The 27,598-nt window shown below is 39.5% G+C and overlaps 1 protein-coding gene across 3 annotated transcripts in view; it reads right to left on the reverse strand.

The window, feature by feature from the left end:
* The window catches only part of DMXL2 (Dmx like 2), a 113,892-nt gene that overhangs the window by 27,213 nt on the left and 59,081 nt on the right, over positions 1-27,598 (reverse strand). For all 3 annotated transcript variants that reach the window (XM_048865803.2, XM_048865801.2, XM_048865805.2), the window contains exons 16-28: positions 25,037-25,156; positions 24,083-24,310; positions 21,719-23,401; positions 21,254-21,364; positions 19,368-19,537; positions 13,041-13,138; positions 11,126-11,291; positions 10,291-10,555; positions 7,910-9,018; positions 7,125-7,316; positions 5,349-5,425; positions 4,350-4,480; positions 2,806-3,054 (exon numbers count right to left, since the gene is read on the reverse strand). In XM_048865803.2, coding sequence (XP_048721760.2) covers positions 2,806-3,054; positions 4,350-4,480; positions 5,349-5,425; positions 7,125-7,316; positions 7,910-9,018; positions 10,291-10,555; positions 11,126-11,291; positions 13,041-13,138; positions 19,368-19,537; positions 21,254-21,364; positions 21,719-23,401; positions 24,083-24,310; positions 25,037-25,156 — 4,599 coding nt within the window. The remainder of the gene's footprint in view (positions 1-2,805; positions 3,055-4,349; positions 4,481-5,348; positions 5,426-7,124; positions 7,317-7,909; positions 9,019-10,290; positions 10,556-11,125; positions 11,292-13,040; positions 13,139-19,367; positions 19,538-21,253; positions 21,365-21,718; positions 23,402-24,082; positions 24,311-25,036; positions 25,157-27,598) is intronic.

Consider the following 27,598-nt stretch of genomic DNA (forward strand, 5'->3'; position numbering starts at 1 on the left):
TGTCACAAAACCAGTATCTCATACTCTATACAAGGATTTTGGACACTCCAAAAAGCAAAAGCGCTATGTAGAATAAAATTATATTCTACAGCTGAGAACTGCTTCTTTCATGAGCATAAATAATTCCTTATTTGGCTTATTCTTGCTTAGCTCTAAATGAAGGAAAATTGGATGACTGTTTCAGTATGACAGGTTTCAGAGTAACAGCCGTGTTAGTCTGTATTCGCAAAAAGAAAAGGAGTACTTGTGGCACCTTAGAGACTAACCAATTTATTTGAGCATGAGCTTTCGTGAGCTACAGCTCACTTCATCGGATGCATACCGTGGAAACTGCAGCAGACTTTATATACACACAGAGAATATGAAACAATACCTCCTCCCACCTACTCTACTTGCGCTATATTGATGACATCTTCATCATCTGGACCCATGGAAAAGAAGCCTTTGAGGAATTCCACCATGATTTCAACAATTTCCATCCCACCATCAACCTCAGCCTGGTCCAGTCCACACAAGAGATCCACTTCCTGGACACTACAGTGCTAATAAACAATGGTCACATAAACACCACCCTATACCGGAAAGCTACTGACCACTATTCCTACCTGCATGCCTCCAGCTTTCACCCTGACCACACCACACGATCCATCGTCTACAGCCAAGCTCTGCGATACAACCGCATTTGCTCCAACCCCTCAGACAGAGACAAACACCTACAAGATCTCTGTCAAGCTTTCTTACAACTACAATACCCACCTGCAGAAGTAAAGAAACAGATTGATAGAGCCAGAAGAGTTCCCAGAAGTTACCTACTACAGGACAGGCCTAACAAAGAAAATAACAGAACGCCACTAGCGGTCACCTTCAGCCCCCAACTAAAACCCCTCCAACGCATTATTAAGGATCTACAACCTATCCTAAAGGATGACCCAACACTCTCACAAGTCTTGGGAGACAGGCCAGTCCTTGCCTACAGACAGCCCCGCAACCTGAAGCAAATACTCACCAACAACCACATACCACACAACAGAACCACTAACCCAGGAACTTATCCTTGCAACAAAGCCTGTTGCCAACTGTGCCCACATATCTATTCAGGGGACACCATCACAGGGCCTAATAACATCAGCCACACTATCAGAGGCTCGTTCACCTGCGCATCCACCAACGTGATATATGCCATCATGTGCCAGCAATGCCCCTCTGCCATTTACATTGGTCAAACTGGACAGTCTCTACGTAAAAGAATAAATGGACACAAATCAGATGTCAAGAATTATAACATTCATAAACCAGTCGGAGAACACTTCAATCTCTCTGGTCACGCAATCACAGACATGAAGGTCGCTATCTTAAAACAAAAAAACTTCAAATCCAGACTCCAGCGAGAAACTGCTGAATTGGAATTCATTTGCAAATTGGATACTATTAATTTAGGCTTAAATAGAGACTGGGAGTGGCTAAGTCATTATGCAAGGTAGCCTATTTCCCCTTGTTTTTTCCTACCCTCCCCCCCCCCCCGATGTTCTGGTTTAACTTGGATTTAAACTTGGAGAGTGGTCAGTTTGGATGAGCTATTACCAGCAGGAGAGTGAGTTTGTGTGTGCATGGGGGTGGGGGAGTGAGAGAACCTGGATTTGTGCAGGAAATGGCCCAACTTGATTATCATGCACATTGTGTAGAGAGTTGTCACTTTGGATGGGCTATCACCTGCAGGAGAGTGAATTTGTGTGGGGGGGTGGAGGGTGAGAAAACCTGGATTTGTGCTGGAAATGGCCCAACTTGATGATCACTTTAGATAAGCTATTACCAGCAGGACAGTGGGGTGGGAGGAGGTATTGTTTCATATTCTCTGTGTGTATATAAAGTCTGCTGCAGTTTCCACGGTATGCATCCGATGAAGTGAGCTGTAGCTCACGAAAGCTCATGCTCAAATAAATTGGTTAGTCTCTAAGGTGCCACAAGTACTCCTTTTCTTGTTTCAGTATGTTCAGTTTTAAATCAATGATCAGGTGTCCTTACTTAAGCCAAGCAGACACTCAAACCTCATATGTAATAGCTAGAAAACTAAACAGACTGGGACACACACCTGATGACCAGTAATGATGGTAAACAGAGCTGCAGATACTGGCGAGCCTTTAATATGCTCTGGACTAGCAGTGATAACTGGCTGAAAACCATTAGCCACCAATGACTTTTCCCTAGAAGGCTGTATTAGGAGTCCTGTAAGTTTATAGATAAAATCAGCTAGAAGAGTTAAAATTAAGTTTTGGGAGATCTGAAATCCTGTCTCATCAAACTTACCATTTTTCATGCAGACAAAAGGATAACAAATATGCAAGAGAGCAGTAAAGAGTTTAGACTTTACTATGCCAATTGCTCAACTGCTTTTTTCATTAAGTCAATAACTCTAATATTTGTATCATATTTAACGACCCACAATGTGCTATGTGGAATATATGAAGACAATGCCGACCTCTAAGAGCTAACCATCTTTTTTCCCCCCTCTTCTAAATTAAATAATCTTGGCTAAAAGTTGTATTCTTGCCAATCCATACTGATCAAGAATTCTAAGATTCCCATTAATTCCTTCAGTATGATTATGCAAGTCCTAAAAATACCTTTACCCTGGGAGGAGGTTAAGAACTGATGATATCAGACACATACTATCAAACATGATGAATTTAAAAGTTTATTTTTAAACAATATTCCTGAACCTAAAAGAAGGAAATTAAATTCTCCTCTTTCCCCAAAATTATACAAATGCACATTATTGGTCTGAAATTGAATCAACACAAAAAGTACCTGGAATATTTTCAGATTGTCTTCGGGGTTTCACAACAAGTTTCACTCCTCCCCCAAAGACAGCAGCCCACATTCGACCGTTCAGGGGATGGGCTGCTAGCCGAAACAATTCATTGCAAGAATTAGTAGCAAGGGCATGTATCAGGAGACTTAGGTAAACAGCTACAACGGCTTCACAGAGTAAAATGTTTAACTTTGGTTGGTCCTCATCCTGGGCTGAATTTAAGAGATTTATAAGTGAGCTCACACCTGCAAGAATAAAAAAGAAAAGATGTAACTTTAAGAAGTTTGCAGAAGTACGAAAAGCATTTTTCTTATATTCATTTCATAAACAAAGAATTCTATGAGTGGCCATTTAGTACTTTGATCTAAATTAAGTTTATTACCCTTATTTCTGAATAGATTATAAAATTTGTTTCTTGATGATTTTCCTTTCCAAGACAGACCTTTTCCTGAAAGCATTCTCTGTCTCAGGTGTGTGGCTGAATGGGTCTTGCTCAGATGTTCAGGATGTGAGGTCAGGAAGAAATCTTCTCCCAGGTCAGTGTGGCATTGACCCTGGGTTTTTTTCATCTTCCTCTGTAGCATGTGTCTGTGGGTCACTTGCCAGGATTATCTGTGTATATCTCACTTAAGCATATCTCTGCTATTGCAGGGGCCTTGGGCACTGGTGCATCCCGGTCCCTCCTCTCTGCTTGTGGCAGATAATGATCTAATCTCCAGTGGGCTGTAATACTTTGATCAAATTTAATTTTTTGGGTTTAGTGTGTGCGTGCTGGATGGTGTTGGTGGCCTGTGATATACAAGAGGTCAGACTAGATGGATCTGGTGGTCCCTTCTGGCCTTAAACGCTCTGGCACTCTAATGCCATCTGAGACTTTTTTGCAACTGTACCTCTTTTCCTGCAGTTACTACAGGCAGTTCAGATTTATCCATGAGGCTCTAGGAGTAGGTCTCATCTCCTTTACTCTTGCACCATATGAGTATTTCCAAAATTGTATGTAAACACCAAATTCTTATTAGATTAATTATAATGCCTTGTGCAACTTTACAAAATACATACCTAAAACCTGAGGCGGCCATGGCCAAAATACTTGAAGAACTTCTCTTGGATGGGATAGATTAGGGGAATGGTCATTCCCAGAAAAGAAATAATCAGGTAATCAAGTGTACATTCTGGATCCTGATCTTTCTCTCATTAAAGATATCTGGGGCACGGTGAGTATCTCTCTGTTCGAATAGGTGAGCCGTAAGTTAAATGCTAATGGAGTTCACCCAAGATTTAAAAAGAAGCAAGAATGCAAAATAGATTTTTCTATAAGGGAAGCATATCTGATAATATCTGCATCTTCAGCTGACTAATGTATGCTATCAATATTCTTGTTGGCTTGAACATTAAGCCCGGTGCGCATTTGTAGATGTCACTGCATGTTCTGAGTCACAAGAAAAAAATCAAGAAATTAAGTGAGAAACAGATTGTGTGGGGACATCTGAAAAAGTGTTCTTGGCATGCTGTTGTGAAAAATAACTTAGTTTTTTCTCACCAGGCCATTGAGCAGGAGTTGAATTTGGTGTTGCATGTTCTTCAATGCTTTCTGTCCTCAGCCTGCGTCGATCACTCAAAAGCAGTCCTTGATAAACCATTCCTGTAAACTGATTTGTTTCCGTTTGACTGCTAAACACAAATCAATTTTTTCTAATGAGAAAGGATTTTAGAATATTCTTGTAATGAAGTATAGTATATATGGCAAGTTATTTTCATTTGAGTCTTTAATTTTTCAGAAAATACATTTGAAATTCTGTATAGCATGTAGGAGCGGTTTTAGAAGAGTAAAGTCATTATATTTTTACAATGTAAAAAAATAGTTAACTTTTAGTGCTAAAAATCTTAGTCTGCATGCAATGTTTTACATTCCAGTCTGTCTGTTTTTGGGCAAGAGAAAAAGATTCACTTTCAAAGATTTTAGTAATCAGAAAATGTGTTGTGAAAATTGCAAAATGCCCTCACATCTGTAGGTGTATTTATTCTCTAATCTTTTCAGAGATGGCCATATAACTATCTATCTGAAACTTGCTCATCTGTCAGGTACAAGAAGAACTTGCTCCTATATATCAATGTGTCCACTGTGGAAAATTGCCTTTTTAATGTTTTCCTTCTAATAGAGCCTCAATCATAGATTGAGTAACTAGAGATTTTTATTTTTTATTCTGTGCCATAAAATCTACTAAACAATTTTTGGTATTAAATTTAATTCATGTAGAACTGTCTGGGCAAATGGAAGGCACCCATATAGTTTTTGAAAATGTTACGAGAACATAACTGTAGCTTCATTCACATCACAATTTCTTCATAGTGCATTAATTGCACTATATACATGAGTGCACATTGAACTTAGGCCTGGCTGTGTATACACACAAGTATACATGTGCTTATTTCAAAATGTTAGTTCTTTATGCATTTATTTACAAATGTGAAAGTTTACTCTTACATGAAAACCAAACATACATTTTAAACGTAACTGTAAGAAGAGCTCAATTTTTACCTGTAGCTGTGGCTGTCACATAAAGCTTGGTAAATAGACGCAGAAAGTGAAGCTGCTAATGAATGAAGTGTATGCACCTAAAAAAAACCAGCCAATATTAAATTTTATATGAAAAGTTGTAGGAAATTGCAATTTTTTCTTAAAATCACAGTGAACTAATTGAGACTGACTAATGAGAAAATCTGAATGTTAAACACATATGTTGAGTTAACTAGTTATATGTCACATGAAGAAAGGAATTGTTAGTTGTGATTTTATTTTATTCATTCTCCCCAACGTGCCTAAGACTGATGTTGTAATTAAATAAATGTCAAAATAATTTAGATTACACGGAAATAGAATTACCACCATCAGTGAGTGCAAAGTAAATAACTGCAATTTTCTGTTATGCAATATCCTGACCATTCTGATTGGTTCTAGGCTTCTGATCTATATCAATGATATACAGTTATTTCTCAATATCTGTAAAATAAATCCCTATACTCTGACTGGCTAGTAATAGCCGTTAGCCAAGAGTACAAAGAGCTGTATAATCACTGTATGGTTATTTTGCAATTCTGCAATAACTGTACTGTGTGTATATGTACATCTGTACTCTCACAACTACAATCACCCTTCTCTAACAGTTTTCTCGCCTAATTTTCTAGCCGTCTGCCAGCAAGGACAATACTTTGGCTTCTCGTTGCCATTAGTGGAGGCAAAAATCTTCCAATATTTACATAAAAGAATTAAAAATGGAGTCCAAAAAGCAAAGAAAATGGTGCTGTTAAAGTGCTGGAGGTTTTATTTTATTTAAAAAACCTTTAACTTATTTCCATCTCCCCTTCCATCATTCCTCTTGCCCTCAGAATAACCGTTATACTATTGGTTGGAAAATACCATCTTTCCTTTCTCAATTCAGTTTTGAAATAAAATGCATGCAAAAACATCAGTTATTATCGGGGAAAAGACTGGCTGAGCTGTAGTGCAGAAAGGAAGGCATGAGGAAGGGAGCTAAACGGAGAGAAAGGAGGAAAATGATGGAGAGAATGAGAGATGATCGGCTGGAGAGGGAAATGCCAGAAAGGTTTTTTTTTTTTAAATGGTCTTTCAACAATTTGACAACCCATTCGATTTTCCAGTGTTTTATTTTTTTTCATTTAAATGTCAATATTGAATTAAAATTTGCAGTATAAAAATCTGAAAGTAACTCCTGTTAACTCACCAGTAAACCACATCTTTGTCTATTAAACACTTTGGGACTTTTGTCATCTGTGTTTACTTACTCTGAACACATTGGCCTTTAGCTTCAGAGTTTCTTCAGCTCAGAATATGGGGCCAGATTTTCAGTGTGTGTAAATCAACAATTCAATTTATGGCAATTTTATCAGGCCCAGGGTTTATACCTGAGCTAAGAGGATGCACTTTCAAGTCAGAATACATTTTAAGACCGACTACACTATATAATTGTCATTTAATTCCACCCCAGGCATTGTTGGTGGTCAGTTCTGCAACAAGTTATTTTATTGATCAACATAAACACTGGGATTCAATGATGTAGCAAAGGTCCAGATTTAGGATTGGCTTTTTGGTCACTCATGCTTTGGGTTAAAAGGCTTTTGCACTAGTGAATGGATGGGAGGGAAACAGCCAAGTGTCAAGATATCAACATTTACCCAGATTACAGGAGAACAAATATATCGCCACAAAGTTTAAAAGTGACTTTGATTTTTCTTGAGTCCACCTGTATTGTTCAACTTAAGAGTCATCACTTATGAGTAACGTCTTTTGTCTTACCTTTACATCTTCGACATTAGGATGGGGTGGAAATTTCATCTGCACTATGGTGTAAAGAATGTCATGGATGTGGTTATTTAAGTACAGCACAGGGTTAGCTATTACAGTTTTTGTTGAAGCAATACTTGCAGAAAGCAGTGGTAGCGTTGTGGGTAATGGAAGGGGAGACTGAAGTTGCTTTACTGTAGTTTCCTGTTTAAAAGAAAATACAGTAGGTAAAATGGTCACATAGCTGAGAACACAAATCAAGCCCAATCACTTGTAGTCTCATGGCATTATTTGCCAGAGTTGGGGGTATTAGATCTTTCCAAATTCCAACTGAAACCACACAGGTGGACAAAATGTAATTACCAAAACTGGAATGTGCATAGAATACTGAGTCTTAACACTTGGATACCAGCTTAAATGCTATGCTGGTAGGTGCCTTAGTACACTCTAAACTTGAAAATAATGAAATAGGATCTTTAATAATCATAGATGGCCAGGATCCAGATTTAAGATTTATGCAAAAGCAGCATCCCAAAATACCAGACTGTGCCCCCTAATTCCACCTGAGAAGTTAGAACTTTATAGTCTTAGAGAGAAGAGTACCATGTACTGACTTACCAACCCAACTGCAGTACCCTAGAAATGTCGCATCTAAGTACTACCCTGGCCCGACCTTGTTAGGGTGAGTGATTTGACAAAAATCAGTCTGATAAGCTGGGGTTGCAAGACTACTAAAATTCCTAAACTACTTAAAATGAACTAATCTCAATTTAAAGTCATTTAAAAGATTGTCTTACCTGCTGAGACTCTTGCAACAAAAACTTGAGCTCCATTCTTACAGATGCTAGACCACCACCTTGTGCCCCATGAAGGCTACAGTAACTTAGGAAAACTCTCAGGAGAGCTTGATTCTTTTGCAGCCACCACTTTCGTCTTTCAGCATGCTCTCGTTTCGCCTGCAACCTACGTCTTTCTATCTGGTGACGTTCATATGAGCCAATATCTGGCTTATCCACAATTTCTTCATGATCAAGTCTGTCACCATCTACTTTAGTATACGTTTCACAATAGTCTTTGCTACCTGCTTCATGGTTACATATTTCATGCATAGCAGCAATTTCTTTTTCCAGCCAATTGTACAGTTGAAATCTAAGCTTCCCTCCATCTACCTCATACCCTGTAGCCAAAGTCCTCAGTTCGGTCATTAGGATCTTCAAACAGGCTCTGAACTTCAGTTGTTCGGCAATTACATCAACCTCAGTGTCACCTGCATCAGAGTCCTCCCCTTGAGGTGTCTGCAGTACATTAGTGTGTGCACTCTTCTCATCTAGTTTTCCATTTTTAGAGTCCAATTTCGAACCTTTCATTGTTAAACCAACATCATCTTTCTCTTCCCCTGAGCCATCTTTGTCTTCACCCCAGTCAAGAGTAAGAGACTCCTCATCGAATTTTACTGCTGGCTGACTCCAATCAAATTGTGCTGAAGAACCAGTGCTACTTTCCAAGGCAGATGAAGCTGAAAATGGCTTTGACCAGTCTATATTACTACTTTCAGCACCATCACTCTCAGTGTTTGACTCTAGAATCACATCAGTTTTTCTAGTAGGACTTGAACTGGATTGATCTCTCTCGGTAGAAATGCTGGACTTTGTACTTATTTTTGGAATTTTGGAAAGAACTTCAAGAGCTAAAACAGGGCATCCCACTTTAAAATGAGCATTTGCAGTGGTGAAGAATAATTTTCTCTCTATAAGATTAATTTTATCAACAAAACTTTTCTCAGTTTTTATGCCTAAAGTGGCCAGAGTCCCTTCTGGTGAGCTGAAATATCTTCGGATGAGCAAAGGGTGGGTCCGAAGGTAGTTGTAAAAACTAAACACCACAGGATTGCAGGACTTGATGATAACTAGAGGAATTAAACAAATATGACTTCTACTGAAACATATCTACAAATAAGTATTATTTTAAGGTTGTTTTGCACCCCTGCAATTGCCACTTTACAAAACCTTACAAAAACAGTCTAGCATATTTGTAAATATAAAAAGTAATCACATCCCACAAGAAAAGTGATAACATGAACTCATTATGGAAAGAATAAAAAGTTGTCAGATACTGGCCTCTGTTTCTTCTGCTTTATGGCACTTAGGCAACTCAAATAGAGGAAAGCTGGCTTGGCTACAGAAACAGCTGCCTGAAGGTTACTATAGCTGGGCACAAATTAGAGCAGTCTCAAGGATGCTCTAACCGGCAATGTAGATTGAACCTGTCCCCAGGATAAGGGTAGGGGATGTAAAGTGGCACCTTTGTTTCCACCCTTTCTGGTCTTACAAAGATTGCCTGGTGGATCCTAGGAATGAGCCCAATGTTTACTGACAAAAAAAAAATTGTAAATTGAGTTATATATGTTAGTTACTCTTTAAAAAAAAATCAGCTTTCTTGTATTAACAAGTGTGAATATTCCACTCCCTAAGCAACATGAGTTACATCGACATAGCACTGTACACACAAAGGCCTATGCTGGCGGGAGAGGTGGTATTTTTTTTTTATGCTGACAGGAAATCTCTCTCCCATTGGTATAGAGCCACTTCACTGGACACACTGTAGCAGCACAGCTGTGCCACTGCAGCGCTGTCCGTGAGATGTGGCCTAAAGGTTCAGTTCTGCAGAGATCCAGAACAGTAGTGCTCAGGTTGGGGAAACGGGATGCTGTACCCTGGAGGTCCAGCCAAAAGGTGGGTGAATCTCAGGATTCCATTCTGATTAGTGCAGGTGTAGGCCTATCACTTGAAGGAAGTGCCCACAGAGATCACAGGTATCACTCATTCATGAACCGCAACAAGAAGCATTTGTAAAAATGAAATAATTATACTCTAATAAGCTTATGGTAACAGTATACTGTAGCTATTGCACACTTCATATAACTACAACACAATGGAGAATTAAGCAGATTTTTAACAGATACTAGCTTCTGTTTTTGTAAAGGTTTCTAACTGAGAATTATTGCATTAATGAATTACAACGACAGTACCAGCTACTTTAACTATTTTTGCTGCCTTTTTCATATTTAAGGATCTGTTTTTACTTCTAAATGCTTAATTATTATATTTAATTATGGAAAGATCTATAAATCCTAATGCTAAAATATATCTGAAAATTACAACACTGATATTTCCCCTACCTGGATTTTCATCATCTTCCTTAGGTGTTTGTTCCAATAAAGTGTCAAGTGCTCTAGTGTAGTTTTTCATTATCCAGTAGGCAAGACTTCGCAGGAAGGGATCAGGATGCAATTTAGTACATCTGAATCCAGTTCCATCTTTCTGGCAACCCAAAATTTTTTCATAAAGAATGGATGTATAAGTGAGGGAGGTCTCAAATTCTGATTCATATAAACGAGCAATAACAATGGCCAGCTGAATATCTTCCATTTTTTCAAGACACACCTGTGGCATAAAGCATGACAAGCAAGCTGCTGGATTAGGAAAGCCTCTCTCAAAGAATGAATGTATTAAATAACCACCCACATTTAGAATAAAGAGTAATTTTCCCATCATGTAAAAAGTTTAAAAGGTACATCAAATTTTGGGGTCAGAAACCTGTATCCAAATATATTTTCTCCCTCTGTTTGGTCAGAAATGTGCTGATTTTTTTTCAGATTTTTATAAAATTCTGGTTTATTTAGTAGTGTATCAATGTATCAATCGAATAGAAGATTTTTTTTCTTCAGGCTTACGCACAAATTTTCAGCCTTAATTACATGAACATTAGTTTTTTTGGAGGTTTTTTGGTACTGAACCGTATGAAGAATTATATCTGATATCATGTAATAAAGACTCCTGTAATATGTACACACACACACACAGAGGCAGCAATAACGTTGCATAACCCTGACTTTTCATTGCTCCACTGTACAATTTTCTTTGCCACAGCTTTTGTGAAATGATTAACAAACAACAATGTTCATCAGTGTAATTCTCAAGTTCAGTTCTGAAACTCCACAGTACTTTATATACCTCTATAGCATCTTTCAGGGAACCAGCTAGTAAGAAAAAAGCAGCAGACTGTTCAAAGCGTTGTTTTCCCAACAAAGCAAAAGCATTTTTCAAAGCTGCTTTGCGCCACCTATCTTCACTGAAATTGTGGCTGAAAAATGTGGTCATCTTTTCATCATACTGAGACCTGTGTTAAAAAAAACCAAACAAAAAACTCAACACAGAGTACTTAGTTATAACTTAAATTTTGGGCTGTCAAGTGATTACAAAAATTAATCATGATTAATCGCGCTGTTAACAATAGAATACCATTTTATTTTAAATATTTTTGGATGTTTCCAAATTTTCAAATATACTGATTTCAATTACTATACAGAATACAAATACAAAATGGTATTTTTCAATTCACCTCATTACAAGTATTGTAGTGCAATCTCTTTATCATGAAAGTTGAACTGACAAATGTAGAATTGTGTACAAAAAACTGTATTCAAAAATAAAACTATGTAAAACTTTAGAGTCTACAAGTCCACTCAGCCCTTCCTCTTGGTCAGCCAATCACTCAGACAAACAAGGTTGGTACAATTTGCAGGAGATAATGCTGCCTGCTTCTCGTTTACAATGTCACCTGAAAGTGAGAACAGGTGTTTGCATGGAACTGTTGTAGCTGCCACTACAAGATATTTACGTGCCAGATGCACTAAAAATTCATAAGTCCCTTCATGCTTCAACCACCATTCCAGAGGACATGCATCCATGCTGCCTATAGGTTCTGCTCGATAACTATCCAAAGCAGCGCGGACTGACACATGTTCATTTTCATCATCTGAGTCAGACACCACCAGCAGAAGACTGATTTTCTTTTTTGGTGGTTTGGGCTCTGTAGTTTCCACATCACAGTGTTGCTCTTAAGACTTCGAAAAGCATGCTCCACACCTCGTCCCTCTCAGATTTTGGACGGCACTTCAGATTCTTAAAACCTTGGGTCGAGTGCTGTAGCTATTTTTAGAAATCTCACATCGTACCTTCTTTGCGTTTTGTCAAATCTACTGTGAAAGTGTTCTTAAAATGAACATGTGCTGGATCACCATCTGAGACCACTATAACTTGAAATATATGCAGAATGCGGGTAAAACAGAGCAGGAGACATACAATTCTTCCCACAAGGAGTACAGTCACAAATTTAATTGACACATTTTTTTAAAACAGGCATCATCAGCATGGAAGCATGTCCTCTGAAATGGTGGCCAAAGCATGAAGGGGCATACAAATGTTTAGCACATCTGGCTTGTAAATACCTTGCAACGCCGGCTGCAAAAGTGCCATGCGAACAACTGTTTTCACTTTCAGGTGACACTGTAAATAAGAAGCAGGCAGCAGTATCCCCTGTCAATGTAAACAAACTTGTTTGTCTTTGATTGGCAGAATAAGACATAGGACTTAATGGACTTGTAGGAGCTAAAGTTTTACATAGTTTTGGTTTTGAGTGCAGTTATGTAACCAAAAAAAATCTGCATTTGTAAGTTATACTTTCATGATAGAGATTGTACTTCAGTACTTGTATGAGGTGAACTGAAAAATACTATTTTTTTATCATTTGTACAGTGCATATATTTGTAATCTAATAATATAAAGTCATCACGGTGCACTTTGTATTCTGTGTTGTAATTGAAATCAATATTGAAAAATGTAAAGAACATCCAAAAATATTTAATAAATTTCAAAAGGTATTCTATTATTTAAGTGCGATTAATCATGATTAATTTTTTGAGTTAATCGTGTGAGTTAACTGCAATTAACTGACAACCCTACTTAAATTATATCTTTTAATCTTTTGATCCAAGATAAGTTGAAATAATAAGTTGAAAAAGAGTTCTTCTTTACACTATTAATTTTATTCTTACTACTTTTAAAGTCAAAGGCTAACGGAACTCACCTAAACAGACCCCACACCACTGCTTTTTTCTTCATAGCAAGGTAAAAAATTGCAGCATCCAAGGCATCATTGTTCCTTTGAAATGAAGCTTTTGCAACCTACAGTAGTAAATGGAGAGCGAACAGAATTATTGCAAAAAAGCTGCCTTCAGTTAAAAAATACACAAACTCTGCTGGAAAGGACAGCATGGAGAGTGTGTGTGTGTGTGTTTCTATAAAGCTATAAAAGTGCCTTCTGAATATTTTGCAGAAGACACTATTTATACAGTTTGGGAGCAGATAACACTGTGAATGTTAGTTTTTCTTAAGGCCTTTGGAAAATATAATACTGATGCATATATTTAAAAACATAACGGGAAGTTACAGAAAGGCAAATAAAAATCTTTCATCCCTCAATCCTGATGAGATACATTTGGCAATTCATGTTGTGGTATCCTCTTCCATTGAGGATAACTCTCTGAGGGAGGGAACTCCAGTTATTAGGAAGAAACGATTAGTAATGGATGATTCTATCACTAGAAACATAGATAGCTGGGTTTGCGATGACCAGGAGAACTGCATGGTGACTTGCCTGCCTGGTGTAAAGGTTGCAGTTATCTTGAGACAGCTAGGAGACGGTGGTCGTGGTATATGTAGGTACCAGTGACATAGGGAAGGATAGGAGAGAGGTCCTGGAGGCCAAATTTAGGCTGCAAGGTAAGAGATTGAAGTCCAGGACCTTTATCGGAGCATTCTCTGAAATGCTTCCAGTTCCATGCGCAGGGCCAGTTAGACAGGCAGAACTGCAGGGTCTTAATGTGTGGATGAGACGATGGTGTAGGGGGGAGGGGTTTAGATTTATTAGGAACTGGGGAAACTTTTGGGAAAGGGGGAGCCTATATAGGAAAGATGGGCTCCACCTAAACCAAAATGGAACCAGATTTCTGGCACTTGAAAAACTGCTCTATGACCTTTTAAATTTTAACTAAGGGCTGGGGGAAAGCCGACAGGTGCAGAGGAGCATGTGGTTTGGACAGAGATATCCCTTAGGGGAGGATCTATTAATGGAGATTCTCTATGTCATAGTAAGGAGGAGAAGATGGAAGATGATAAAATACAGGTAGTATCTGATGAGAAACAGTCAGAAAAAAAGTCCCATTCAATTACATCATGTAATGGCAGACAGCTTAAAAAGTGACAAGCTTTTAAAGTGCTTAAATACAAATGCTAGAAGTCTAAATAATAAGATGGGTGAACAAGAGTGCCTCGTATTAAATATAACAGGCATCACAGAAATTTGGTGAATGAGGATAATCAATGTGACACAGTACTACCAAGCTACAAAATATATCGGAAGGACAGAACAGGTTGTGCTGGTGTGTGAGTGGCACTCTATGTGAAAGAAAGAGTAGACTCAAATGCAGTAAAAATCTTAAATGAACCAAACTGTACCACAGAATCTCTATGAATAGTAATTTCATGCTTGAATAATAAAAATATAGCAGTAGGGATATATTAGTGACCACCTGACAAGGATGGTGATACTGTGAAATGCTCAGGAAGATTAGAGAGGCTATAAAAATAAAAAACTCAGTAATAATGGGGGATTTCAACTATCCCTATATTGACTGTGTACATGTCACCTCAGGACGGAATACAGAGATAAAGGTTCTTGACACCTTAAATGACTGCTTCTTGGAGCAGCTAGTTCTGAAACGCACAAGAGGAGAGGCAATTCTTGATTTGGTCCTAAGTGGAGCACAAGATCAGGTCCAAGAGGTGAATATAGCTGGACCACTTGGTAATAGTGACCATAATATAATTAAATTTAACATCCCTGTGGTGGGGAAAACACTACAGCAGCCCAATTCTGTAGCATTTAATTGCAGAAAGGGGGACTACACAAATATGAGATAGTTAGTGAAACAGAAATCAAAAGATACAGTGCCGAAAGTGAAATCCCTGAAAGCTGCATGGAAACTTTTTAAAGACCCCATAATAGAGGCTCAACTTAAACATATAACCCAATTAAAAAACATAGTAAGAGAACCAAAAAAGTGCCACCGTGGCTAAACAACAAAGTAAAAGAAGCACTGAGAGGCAAAAAGGCATCCTTTAAAAAGTAGAAGATAAATCCTAGTGAGGAAAATAGAAAGGAGCATAAACTGGCAAATGAAGTGTAAAAATATAATTAGGAAAGCCAAAAAAGAATTTGAAGAACAGCTAGCCAAAGACAAAAAAAAATTGCTATTACTTTGGAAAGCAGGAAGCCTGCTAAACAACCAGCGGGGCCACTAGATGATCGAGATGCTAAAGGAGCACTCAAGGACAATAAGGCCATTGCAGAGAAACTAAATTAATTCTCTGCATCGGTCTCCATGGCTGAGGATGTGAGGGAGATTCCCAAAGCTGAGCCATTCTTTTTAGGTGACAAATCTGAGGAAAAAGAACAGGAGAACTTGTGGCACCTTAGAGATTAACAAATTTATTTGAGCATAAGCTTGCGTGGGCTAAAACCTATTTCATCGGGTGCACGCAGTGGAAAATACAGTAGGGAGATATATATATATATATATATATACACACACACACACATACACACAGAGAGAACATGAAACAATGGGTGTTATCATACACACTGTAACAGGAGTCATCAGTTAAGGTGAGCTATTACCAGCAGGAGAGAAGAAAAAACCTTTTGTAGTAATAATCAATGCTTCCTCAGCTCTCGTCCCCTAATGCCCCTACTCGCACTACATTGATGACATCTGCATCATCTGGACCCATGGAAAAGAAGCCCTTGAGGAATTCCATCATGATTTCAACAATTTCCATCCCACCATCAACCTCAGCCTGGTCCAGTCCACACAAGAGATCCACTTCCTGGACACTACAGTGCTAATAAGTGATGGTCACATAACCACCACCCTATACCGGAAACCTACTGACCGCTATACTTACCTACATGCCTCTAGCTTTCATCCAGACCACATCACACGATCCATTGTCTACAGCCAAGCTCTACGATAAAATCACATTTGCTCCAACCCCTCAGACAGAGGCAAACACCTACAAGATCTCTATCAAGCACTCTTACAACTACAATACCCACCTGCAGAAGTAAAGAAACAGATTGATAGAGCCAGAAGAGTTCCCAGAAGTTACCTACTACAGGACAGGCCTAACGAAGAAAATAACAGAACGCCACTAGCCGTCACCTTCAGCCCCCAACTAAAACCTCTCCAGCGCATCATCAAGGATCTACAACCTATCCTGAAGGACGCTCAGATCTTGGGAGACAGGCCAGTCCTTGTTTACAGACAGCCCCCCAGCCTGAAGCAAATACTCACTAGCAACCACATACCACACAACAGAACCACTTAACCCAGGAACCTATCCTTGCAACAAAGCCCGTTACCAACTGTGCCCACTCATCTATTCAGGGGACACCATCATAGGGCTTAATCACATCAGCCACGCTATCAGAGGTTCGTTCACCTGCACATCTACCAATGTGATATATGCCATGTGCCAGCAATGCCCCTCTGCCACGTACATTGGCCAAACTGGACAGTCTCCACGTAAAAGAATAAATGGACACAAATCAGACGTCAAGAATTATAACATTCAAAAACCAGTTGGAAAACACTTTAATCTCCCTGGTCACTCTATTACAGACCTAAAAGTCACAATATTACAACAAAAAAAGTCTAAAACAGACTCCAGCGAGAGACTGCTGAATTGGAATTAATTTGCAAACTGGACACCATTAAATTAGGCTTGAATAAAGACTGGGAGTGGATGTGTCATTACACAAAGTAAAACTATTTCCCCCATGTTTATTTCCCCCCCTACCGTTCCTCACACGTTCTTGTCAACTGCTGGAAATGACCCATCTTGATTATCACTACAAAAGGGTTTTTTCCTCTCCTGCTGGTAATAGCTCACCTTACCTGATCATCTCCCCACTGTATTTTCCACTGTATGCATCCAATGAAGTGAGCTGTAGCTCACGAAAGCTTATGCTCAAATAAATTTGTTAGTCTCTAAGGTGCCACAAGTACTCCTGTTCTTTTTGCTGATACAGCCTAACATGGCTGCTACTCTGAAATCTGAGGAACTGTCCCAGATTGAGGTGTCAGAGGAGGTTTTGGAACAAACTGATAAACTAAACAGTAATAAATCACCAGTACCAGATGGTATTCACCCAAGAGTCCTGAAGGAACTCAAATGTGAAATTGCAGAACTACTAACTATAGTTTGTAACCTATCATTTAAATCAGCTTCTGTACCAAATGACTGGAGGATAGCTAATATGACACCAATTTTTAAAAAGGGCTCCATCGGTGATCCCTGCTATTACAGGCTGGTAAGCCTATCTTCAGTTAGGGGCAAACTGGTTGAAACTATAATAATGAACAAAACTGTCAGACACTTAGATGAACATAATTTGTTGGGGAAGAGTCAACATGGTTTTTGTAAAGGGAAATCCTGCTTCACGAATCTACTAGAATTCTTTGAAGGGTTCAACGAACATGTGGATAAGGGAGATCCAGTGGATATAGTGTAGTTAGATTTTCAGAAAGCATTTGACAAGCCTCATCAAAGGCTATTAAGCAAGGTAAGCTGTCATGGGATAAGAGAGAAGGTCCTCTTATGGATAGGAAACAAAGGGTAAGAATAAATGGTCAGTTTTCAGAATGGAGAGAGGTAAATAGTTGTGTCCCCCAGGGGTCTGTACTGGGCCCAGTCCTATTCAACATATTCATAAATGATCTGGAAAAAGGGGTAAAGAGTGAGATGGCAAAATTTGCAGATGATACAAAATTACTCAAGATAGTCAAGTCCCCGGTAGACTGCAAAGAGCTACAAAAGGATCTCTCAAAACTGGGTGACTGGGCAACAACATGGCAGATGAAATTCAATGCTGATAAATGCAAAGTAATGCACATTGGAAAAGTGTAATCCCAACTATACATATAAAATGATGGGTTCTAAATTAGCTGTTACCACTTAAGAAAGCTATCTTGGAGTCATTGTGGATAGTTCTCTGAAAACATCCACTCAATGTGCAGTGGCAGTCAAAAAAGCAAACAGAATGTTGGGAATCATTAAGAAAGGGATAGATAATAAGACTGAAAATATCATATTGCCTCTATATAAATCCATGGTATGCCCATATCTTTAATACTGCATGCAGATGCGGTTGCCCCATCTCAAAAAAGATATACTGAAATTGGAAAAGGTTCAGAAAAGGCTGTCACCTGAGAGATTAATAAGACTGGGACTTTTCAGCTTGGAAAAGAGACGACAAAGGGGGGATATGATAGAGGTCTATAAAATCATGACTGGTGTGCAGAAAGTAAATAAGGAAGTGTTTTTACTCTCTCATAACACAAGAACTAAGGGTCACCAAATGAAATTAATAGGCAGCAGATTTAAAACAAACAAAAGGAAGTGTTTTTTCACACAACGCACAGTCAACCTGTGGAACTCCTTGCCAGAGGATGTTGTGAAGGCCAGGACTATAACAGGGGCTATAAAAGAACTAGGCAAGTTCATGGAGGATAGCTATGAATATCAATAGCTATTAGCAGGGATGGACAGGGATGGTGGCCCTAGCCTCTGTTTGCCAGAAGCTGGGATTGGGTGACAGGGCATGGATCGCTTGATGATAACCTGTCTGTTCATTCCCTTTGGGGCACCTGCCATAGGCCACTGTCAGAAGACAGGATACTGGGCTAGATGGACCGTTGGTCTGACCCAGTATGGCCATTCTTGTGTTTTTATTATTATTATGTCATGAGGTTCCTATCAGCCCTACGCTTCTGTGAATCTATGATCTTGGGCTCCACTGGTGCTCCATTAGAATTTACAACTATTTATTCGCTACCATATCACATACCATTTAATGTTGTGAGTGGGTTTTCATTTAGACCCAAGGATCTGTCCACATGGATCTAATTCTAGGATCAGGGACTTAAGTTACAAAGCTGGGAGATTCAATGGGTAAAATTCTGATCCTACTGAAGATAATGCAAGTTTTGCCTTTTGTTTGAGATTAAAAAAATCACTGTTTTATAGATTTAAGAAAAAAGATTAAGAAAAAAGTATTTTCTAAAAAGAGAAAAATCAGCAACTTCTTTTAACTTATTGTTGACCTTAAATTACTTTTTCAATGCATCTTTTCAGTTACTGACAAAAGATGTAACACATGCTGAAGATCTTAACACTAACTTTCATCATGGATTTCTGTTCTGAATGGCATATCTAATACATATCTTGCTATAATTTATTTCTTAAATTATACAAAACATAGCAAAGTTTTAACGTAAGTGATTCAAACTACCTTCTCAATGCATCTTCGGAGTGTGTTAATATTCCTGACCCACCAACCTATACCCATTGCTCTTAGTTCCGACCACTGTGGATCTCCTCTCTGGATAGCAGGAATCATGTTGATCAACTCTTCCTCAGCCTCAGAATGAAAAGCCCAGGCAAAATGGCAGGTAGATACACCTAAATAGTGACATGGGACAATTAATATTCAGCAAATAAAAGGTTGTTAATAAACAAATGAAAAATAGGAGGGAGACTACATATGGGCCACATCACATGAATTTATCATTGAGTCTAAATTTGTACTTATGATAAAGTGTTTACAATCTTGCATCCTGGGGCAAATTTTTTCTTTTTTTAAATCATGAATGCAAATTAGCAAAACAGAGGTGGGATTCCCAGATGAGGAGTGGGGTGCTCTTAGACAGGTCATTCCCAACAGGAGGAAGTGGTGCTGCTGACCAGGTTACTAATGGTGGTGCACACTCCAGATAGAGAGGGTCCTGCTTTGAACACACACTGCTATGTGTGTACAAAATTGTATTATGTCAGTAAATGTAGTGATTGTAGACTGCAATTATTTCAGTAAATCCCCAAAAGATTCTAACAAGTATCTTTCTTTTTCTTCAAAGCATTTAATTCATAATCCAATTCTTATTTTCTAGACTTTGCCTGAACTTTCTGGTTGCAGCAGGGCTTTGAAGGGTAGTAGTGTGATGCAGGACTGCAAAGCAATGCCCAGGGAGCAAACAGGCAGTGAACTCAGCTCTGCTGGGAACTCACTTGAGATAAGGCTTTATTTCTGCCCCTCCTTCTCCCCCCACAAGGCACTAATTTGGGAGGCAACTGCAATGGGCAGAGTCTAAAGGCTATTGCGTGTACACCGCAAAGCTTACAAGCAGCTATGAGGGCAGGTGTGATACAAGGAAGAAGACACAAGCTTGCTGCTTTAAGAGTCAAAAGGAATAGCGTGTCCTAACCCAAGAGGCCTAAATTCCTTCCTCCTGCTGACTCTCCCTCAGTAGCAGCTCCCCTTGATCACTGGCTCCACTTGCTACATTTCTCTCAATGTATCTGCCAAGTTTGCGGAGAGAAGTGAGCATACACATGCCACTGTCGGGACCGAAAAGCCAGGAAGGGAAATGTGCGGTACAGCAACACAGCCAAAGGATATTGGGAAATATGCTGCCTGACCCACTTCTCAAGCTCTTGAAATGACTGATGGCAAACTGTGTTCGAAACACCATTACTTCCTGTTCCTGACTCCAACTGCAGCCTGAAGATTTTGGTGCTCAATGCAGCAGCCTTAGTACTTTCAACATTCCTTTCCCACACATGCTGGAATACTAGGGTGAGAAGCAGAGACAAAGGGAAAATACCCTGTTGTCACAAGTCCCTTCAGAGGCTGGGAATCTGTCTGCTCCTCAGGTGCTGCCTGCTCTCCTACCCCAGATTCAGAACAGCATCACTCAGCCCCTGCTTCAACCAGGAAGCAGATAGCTGGGATGAAAATTACAAATTATAGCTTAGGAAAAATAAACAGTCTTATTTTTATTTCTTCTGCAAAGGAGATTTAAAAAAAACAACTTAATTTTGTTGGGGAAAATACCCAAACTTCAACAGACAAGCCATAATCTCTTTACCACACTTTCCAACTCATGACTTTTCTATAGCTCTCCTTCCATTACCCTGGTCATGGACTGTATCAAAGAACTTATGAAGTCAATGGTCCTATTCACAGTGGATGAAGGTAAACATATTCGTAAGTCTTTGCAGGATCACTGCTTAAGTGAACACACATCATAAAAATTCCTAAATGGGATAATACAGATATTGAAGATAATGCTGAAACATTTTCTGTCTGCTCATACGAACATAAAACATTGCAAGGCTTACCTTGATGAAGCAGCTGACCTCGATATAAAGGTGGCAGTGATGTCAGAAGGCATGTATGCAAGCGCATAGCCAACAAATACCGCAAGCCACATTCATCTAATGTGTCTCTGCCTGCAAAATAAAAAAATTGATTGGAGTACTTGTGAACACATACAATTTACACCCCATTGATATTTTCATAAGGGGGTCAAGAACTGAATAGATATGGAGATTGAATTCATCCCTCTACTTACTAACAGATCAGGATAGAGGCACACTGAGCAAGAGCATGAGGGGAAAGCCTACCCTACCATTGCTTCTGCTGTATCTTGTCGAATCGATGGTTTTAGATACCAGCTCTGTTAATCCAACACCTTTTTAGGAGTACTAAGTTCACCTAAACACTATGATTAGTCATTATGCATAATTCTATTTTTATCAGTTGAAATACATGGGCATTAATTAGAATTCACACTCACTACTAACCTGAGTAAGTCTTATCTCTGTTCTCATCAAGTTCAGTGCTTGTTGTAGCCACAGTGTCTGCCAAAGCAACCAGAAACATCTGCTCCAAGCGAGTGAGGCCTGGCAAACTTGAGTGCATCAGATGACTTGAGAGGACACTAGCGTGTTCTCGGCCAAAGTAAGATGGCCCGTATTGAGAGAGGTTAATTACTTTGGATTTACTCTCTCTCTTTTCCATCTCAAAATCAATGAAGTCATCAGTTGTAACAGGCTGCATCTGGAATAAATTTGAGTATTGATCCTCTGTTTTTCTTTTAGTGTGATCTTCAAATCCTTTAGGTACTTTAGAAGTTTCTTCAGAAATTTTGTATGTGGTATCTTGATCAGCAGCAAGCAACGCATACAATGGCAGTGGTGGAATAGAATCTATCTCAGTATAGTCTCGAGTACCATCTTTTCCAGCAGCGATTGTGTCCTTTGCAGTACTACCGCTTACGCTAATGGTACGAGAAAGATGACGTTTAGGTCCACCACCTTCCCCAGCTTCTGCATCTCTAACTATTGCAACTTCTCCTGCAATACATTTAACTAAATGGGACAGAATGGCTTTAGCTCGGCGAACTTTACCTAAGTCCATCAATTCTAACAGCTGGGTTGGATGATACTGTGGAAGTGTAGGGGAAAGGACATGAGCAGCTTCAAAAAGGCCTCCATCTTGAATTACAGTTGGAGTGCCAAAGACATCATCTACAACACCTGCTCCATCAATTACACTGGTCTTCTTTGCTAGCAAACTTGTTTTTAATGGATCTTGAGTTGCTGAGTCTTCAGCAGTAAAAACATCACTTTCGCCATCACCAAATTTGACAGCATGTTTCCATTGTGCATACACATGCATTTCACAGTCCATTCCCACTACCAGTATACCATCTCGTACCCAAGAGAGAGAAACTGGCAATGAAGGAGTGCCATCTACAGAAGACACCAAGTCAATAGATCTCAGCAGTACCCATTTGGACTTTATACCTTGTTTTATGCTACCACCTAGTGGTAAAGTAATAATAGCTACTCCATCCTTACTGTTTGTTTGCTCGGTCACAATTCCTGAAAGTCGTCCATACATAAATATATTGGCACCCACCCCAACTGTAAGTATATGTGAGCCATCTTCTTTTGATACCCAATCCAAATGTATCAAATGCTTGATATTGGGCATAAGGTATTTGTCCTTGTTTAAAAATACATCTGATTTACTATATACAAACAAATTACTATCTACACTGACCCTTGAATCAAGTACACTCCCAACCTTAACTAAGTCATCCAGATGAACTGTCTGTTCCAAAACCCATTCTGATCCTCCTGTAGACTCACATTCAAATATACAAACATGCATAGAAAATTCTTTGGAAACAAAACCGTTATGCTGTAAAGGTTGTTTGTATGCCACAGCAAGACGTCCTGTGTAAGAACAGCTAACAGCAACTGGCCTTCCTATTATGTGTACTGTACTGCTGTTGTTTTCCCCCTCATCATTCATTAAAGGCCATTTTCTCCAATGATATGTCTCCCTCACTTCTTTTCCACTATTTAGATCCATCTCTACAGTGCATCTCCAGAACCGCACTTTGTTGTCTGAACAGGATGTTACTACCAAATAAGGCGCAAGGCATACTGGGTATATTGATGATGAGCTCAGGTGACCTAAAGTAAGATCAAACAGAATTCACTATTAGTAATATAAAATATAACAGATGCATGAATAAAATATACCATTACTATTTGCTGTGGTTTAGATTAGGAATATTAGGACAGATTTTCAAATTATTGGGATTTTCTTAATTTGGTTACATATGGGGTGAAATGATACCAAAGCAATTACGGGACTTAAACATTATGCTAGACCACTAGACGGTGCTTTCCTCGTTCTTTCAGACATTCACACAGCATGTACTATTCCAGTCTTCTGCGGTGCTTTCCTCGTTCTTTCAGACATTCACACAGCATGTACTATTCCAGTCTTCTGAAGGTGCTGGGGAACATTTGAAACTATCAGGGGGGAAAACAGTATTTGGGTAAAGCTGGAAATTTGACCTATTGACTAACCCAACTTTAACAAACAGTTTTATAAATTAGTATTAAAGAGGTCATAAAAACTAGTGTAGTCTTTTGAAAAGGTCAACTGCCACTCTCTCTAATCTACTGGGGTTAGGAGACCAAGAGTGCAGATCCTCAAATTCAGAACATAGTTTATCGTGGAAGGACATATATGTCAGTTAACCAGAAGTTCGGCAAAATGAGGTTGTACAACACAGTACTTACTACTAACTAGAAGTCAATTTGTTGCCAAAACTTGGGAGACTGCATAGAACAATATGGTTTTACCTGCTGAAGGGGTTGCTCTTATTACTTCTACACCAGTTGGAAGATCAAGTGGATAGCTATATACAAGTCTAGAACTCAGAATGAGTTTACTGGCAGTCTGAAGATTAGCAATTGATGAAGAACGTGGCATAGGAGTTGAGCCAGGTGAGGTATCTGGAGAAGACTCCACAGTCTTTGGTTCAGGTACACAAAGTTGATTCTCTGATGAAGTAACTTCAGGTTTTTTTGCTTGAAAGAAGCATTAGAAACGGTATTATAAATTGTGTGTACAGCCAACTTTTAGATATCCTATAGACAAAATTGTTTTCTTAGGAGTGCATTAGTCACATAGAACAGGCACATAGCATACTTCTGGGTTGCTCTTGTTCTACTTGGAAATAGTTTAGATTATTAGTCCTTGTTTTTACATGATCATAACTTTCTCAAACATTTACATTTTTAAGATAAAACATGCTTGAAAAAGTCACTTGTCCCCGTAACAAAAATGCTATTTTATGACTGGCACAGAGTGGATTTAATTTTCCTTAAAACTTCGGTAAGCAGCAGTCATTCAGCTGCATCAAACTTTTCCATTGATCTTACAAGTTAGTCTAAAATTTCCAGTGCTTTATTTGTAGTAGAATTCAACCATCTGACCAGCACTGTGATATAACTGAAATTGAGCTGTGCAAGTATAGTGGTCCTCTATGTTTTATACATATAAATATAATATAAAAATTGAAGTTATTGTGTAACAGAAAGTCATCTGATAACTTCCACTAACGTTACTTAAATGTCCTCCAGAATTTAAAGTGAAAATCTAAAAATTTAGTAAAACTGAACTGATTGCTTGGATGCTGCTCATCTGTTTACTAATGAGGAAATCTATTTTTAAAAAAACTAACTAGCTTAAAATCAATTGTGCAACATTTAAGGTAAATACATGTCCATCTCTGAGAAAATACAATCACTCACCTAAACATGCTTGCACAGATTTAAGATGAAGATGCCACATGTGAAGAACTGAGCAGCCATTCCTGTCTTTTTCAATTACTACAAGATAGAATTTTTCTGAGAAAGGTGGTGGACGATACCCTGTTATTTAAACCGAACACATAATTATGAAGTTAATGGTTCAATAAAAATGGTTTAAATAATAAACAATTTTTGTGAAAACCTCTGATACCTAAAGAATTATGTGATTGGGGGAGAGGGTGTCTTTTTAAGTTTTCCAAAATGTTGCTTTGGTTGTTTATTTATTTATAAGAATACAAAAACTAAAAATATACACATCACAAAAAAAAGTGGTTTTTAGCAAGGTTATATATTGCACCCTCATTTTATGTAAGAAATGCATTCTTCTTGGTTTGAAGTGTATGTCAGGATAACAATATCAAAGATTACTGAAAAAGATTGAAGTTGATGCCACTCAAGGTGGGAGAGGAGCAGGAAGTGATGAACAAGAGGGAGGGACAGCTCAGTGGTTTGAGCATTATCCTGCTAAACCCAGGGTTGTGAGTTCAATCTTTGAGGGGGCCATTTAGGGATCTGGGGCAAAAATTGGGGATTGGTCCTGCTTTGAGCAGGGGGTTGGACTAGATGACCTCCTGAGGTCCCTTCTAACTCTGATATTCTATGAGTTCTTCCCAAAGGGTCTTCTGATTCTCTGGCCAAGCCCCACCCAAACACAAATTAAAGAAGCCTGGGGGTTACTCTAACTTTCACCAGCTGGTTATGTTCACCAAAGGTCCATATCCCAGCTGAGGAAAGGAGGAACAGAATGCATCCATTTCTACTCCCCACTCCTTCTCCTGCATCATGGTTAGCGACAAGGGAGACATAGGAGGTAGATGTGCCAACTGTTCACCGCCAGGGGACTCTTCAGCAGGGCTTGCACATGGCTTCTGCTCTATTTGTGCTACTTGAGAGGCACAAAGGGAACAAAACAAGGCAAAGAGCTCCCCAATGTACTGATTTCGGCCCCCTGACCTTTTTGAAACACTGAGTGAAACCCTGCTCCATTGGAGTCAATAGCAAACCCCCCCCCCCCCTTGACTTCAGTGGGGCTTCCAGGAGGACACTGATGTCAAGGGTGAACACCGCTGTTTGCTTAACCACAAAACTGAAATGATCAAAAAGTTTGACTGCAGGAGAATTTTATTTTCATTGAAGAAATTAATGCTCTGCAATGTAAATTTTTCTGCAGTTTTATTTTTGTGTCCTTGTGGCAAACCAACTGTTGCACCACACCCACAACTGTTTGTGGCATTGTGATAGCCGTACCTGAGCTTCCTGCAGGCCTCCTTTGGCCTGTTTCAGCCTCCAGCCATGCCAGGTAACAGAGTCCCAACATTTTGCAGAACCTCACAGTCCTGCTCTTAAAGTCCAGCAGAAAATAGCAAAACAAAAGAATTTTCAGGCCGGCTGGGCTCAACTGGTAGCCGCTGCCCTTGCAGGCTAGCCCCAGCTTCAAACCATCCCAACACCAACCCAAGCTCCTAAGTTTCTCTCCCACTGCTTGGTGGCTGTCCTATTCCCCCTAACCAGGCTTTCAGGCCAGCTGCAGTCTCTGGATAGCCCATCTCTAGTCAGACTTCCAACTCAAGGCTCAGACTCCCAGGCTTCTTTTAGCCCTCAGCCCAAGAAAGCAAGCTCCAAGCTACCTCTCTCCTGGGCATCTTCCCGAGGTCCTCTCACAGCAGCCCTTTGCTCCTTCCTTAATGAAGACCTAGCCCCCTCCCTAGCTGCATTTGATCACAGTTATGCCGAACAGCCCTCCAGGAGCAGCCCAATAGGTTAACTGGCTTCTCAAGCCACTTTAGCCCTTCTATCACCTTTGGGGGGTATATACCCCAGCACCTACCCTCCCACTCAGGACAGGATCCCACCCAGTTGCTAGGGTCTTGCCACAGTAGGGGCAGGAATGTGATGATCTTGTCCAGCTTCTCACCCTTGTTATACCATAATGTCAATAAATCTTTTTCCCCAGCCCAGAGGGCTCCCAGCCAGCTGTCCAATGAACCTCTCATATCTTCTACGTCAGGAGCTCCATCTGGAATTCTAACTCCCTTTTTCCTTTTCTAGGTTTGCCTATTCTCAATAGGCCTCCTGCAAAGCCTGATCCACCTTCATCAGCTTTTCTTGCAGCCTTGCTGCTGTTACCATTTACTCCATCTGCTGCTTCTCTACTGCAGAGGGGGTCTTGATGGCTTCTACCGGAGGAAGGGAGGGGATGGTCTGCATCTCCACAGTATATTGTTCTGGCTCAACGTTGGGCCCTTGCTTTGTGGCATTTTTTGTCACCTGAAGCAGAGACAGTTCTGTTGCTTTTTGTGCTCCAACTCCACTTTTATCTGAACCCTGTCCTGTTCTAATTTTTCTACCCATCTTATTTTCTACGGGGAGGTACATACTTCAGCCAAGTCCCATTGAGCTTCCTGTAATTATTCCTGCAAGCTGTGAAGATCTCTCAGTTTCCTCTTTAGTTCTCTCAGTGGTCTCCAGATGATCTAACAAGTCCTTCCAATCCTCTTATGT

The sequence above is a fragment of the Caretta caretta genome, chromosome 10 (genome assembly GCF_965140235.1).
Source record: "Caretta caretta isolate rCarCar2 chromosome 10, rCarCar1.hap1, whole genome shotgun sequence".
Lineage (NCBI taxonomy): Eukaryota > Metazoa > Chordata > Testudines > Cheloniidae > Caretta > Caretta caretta.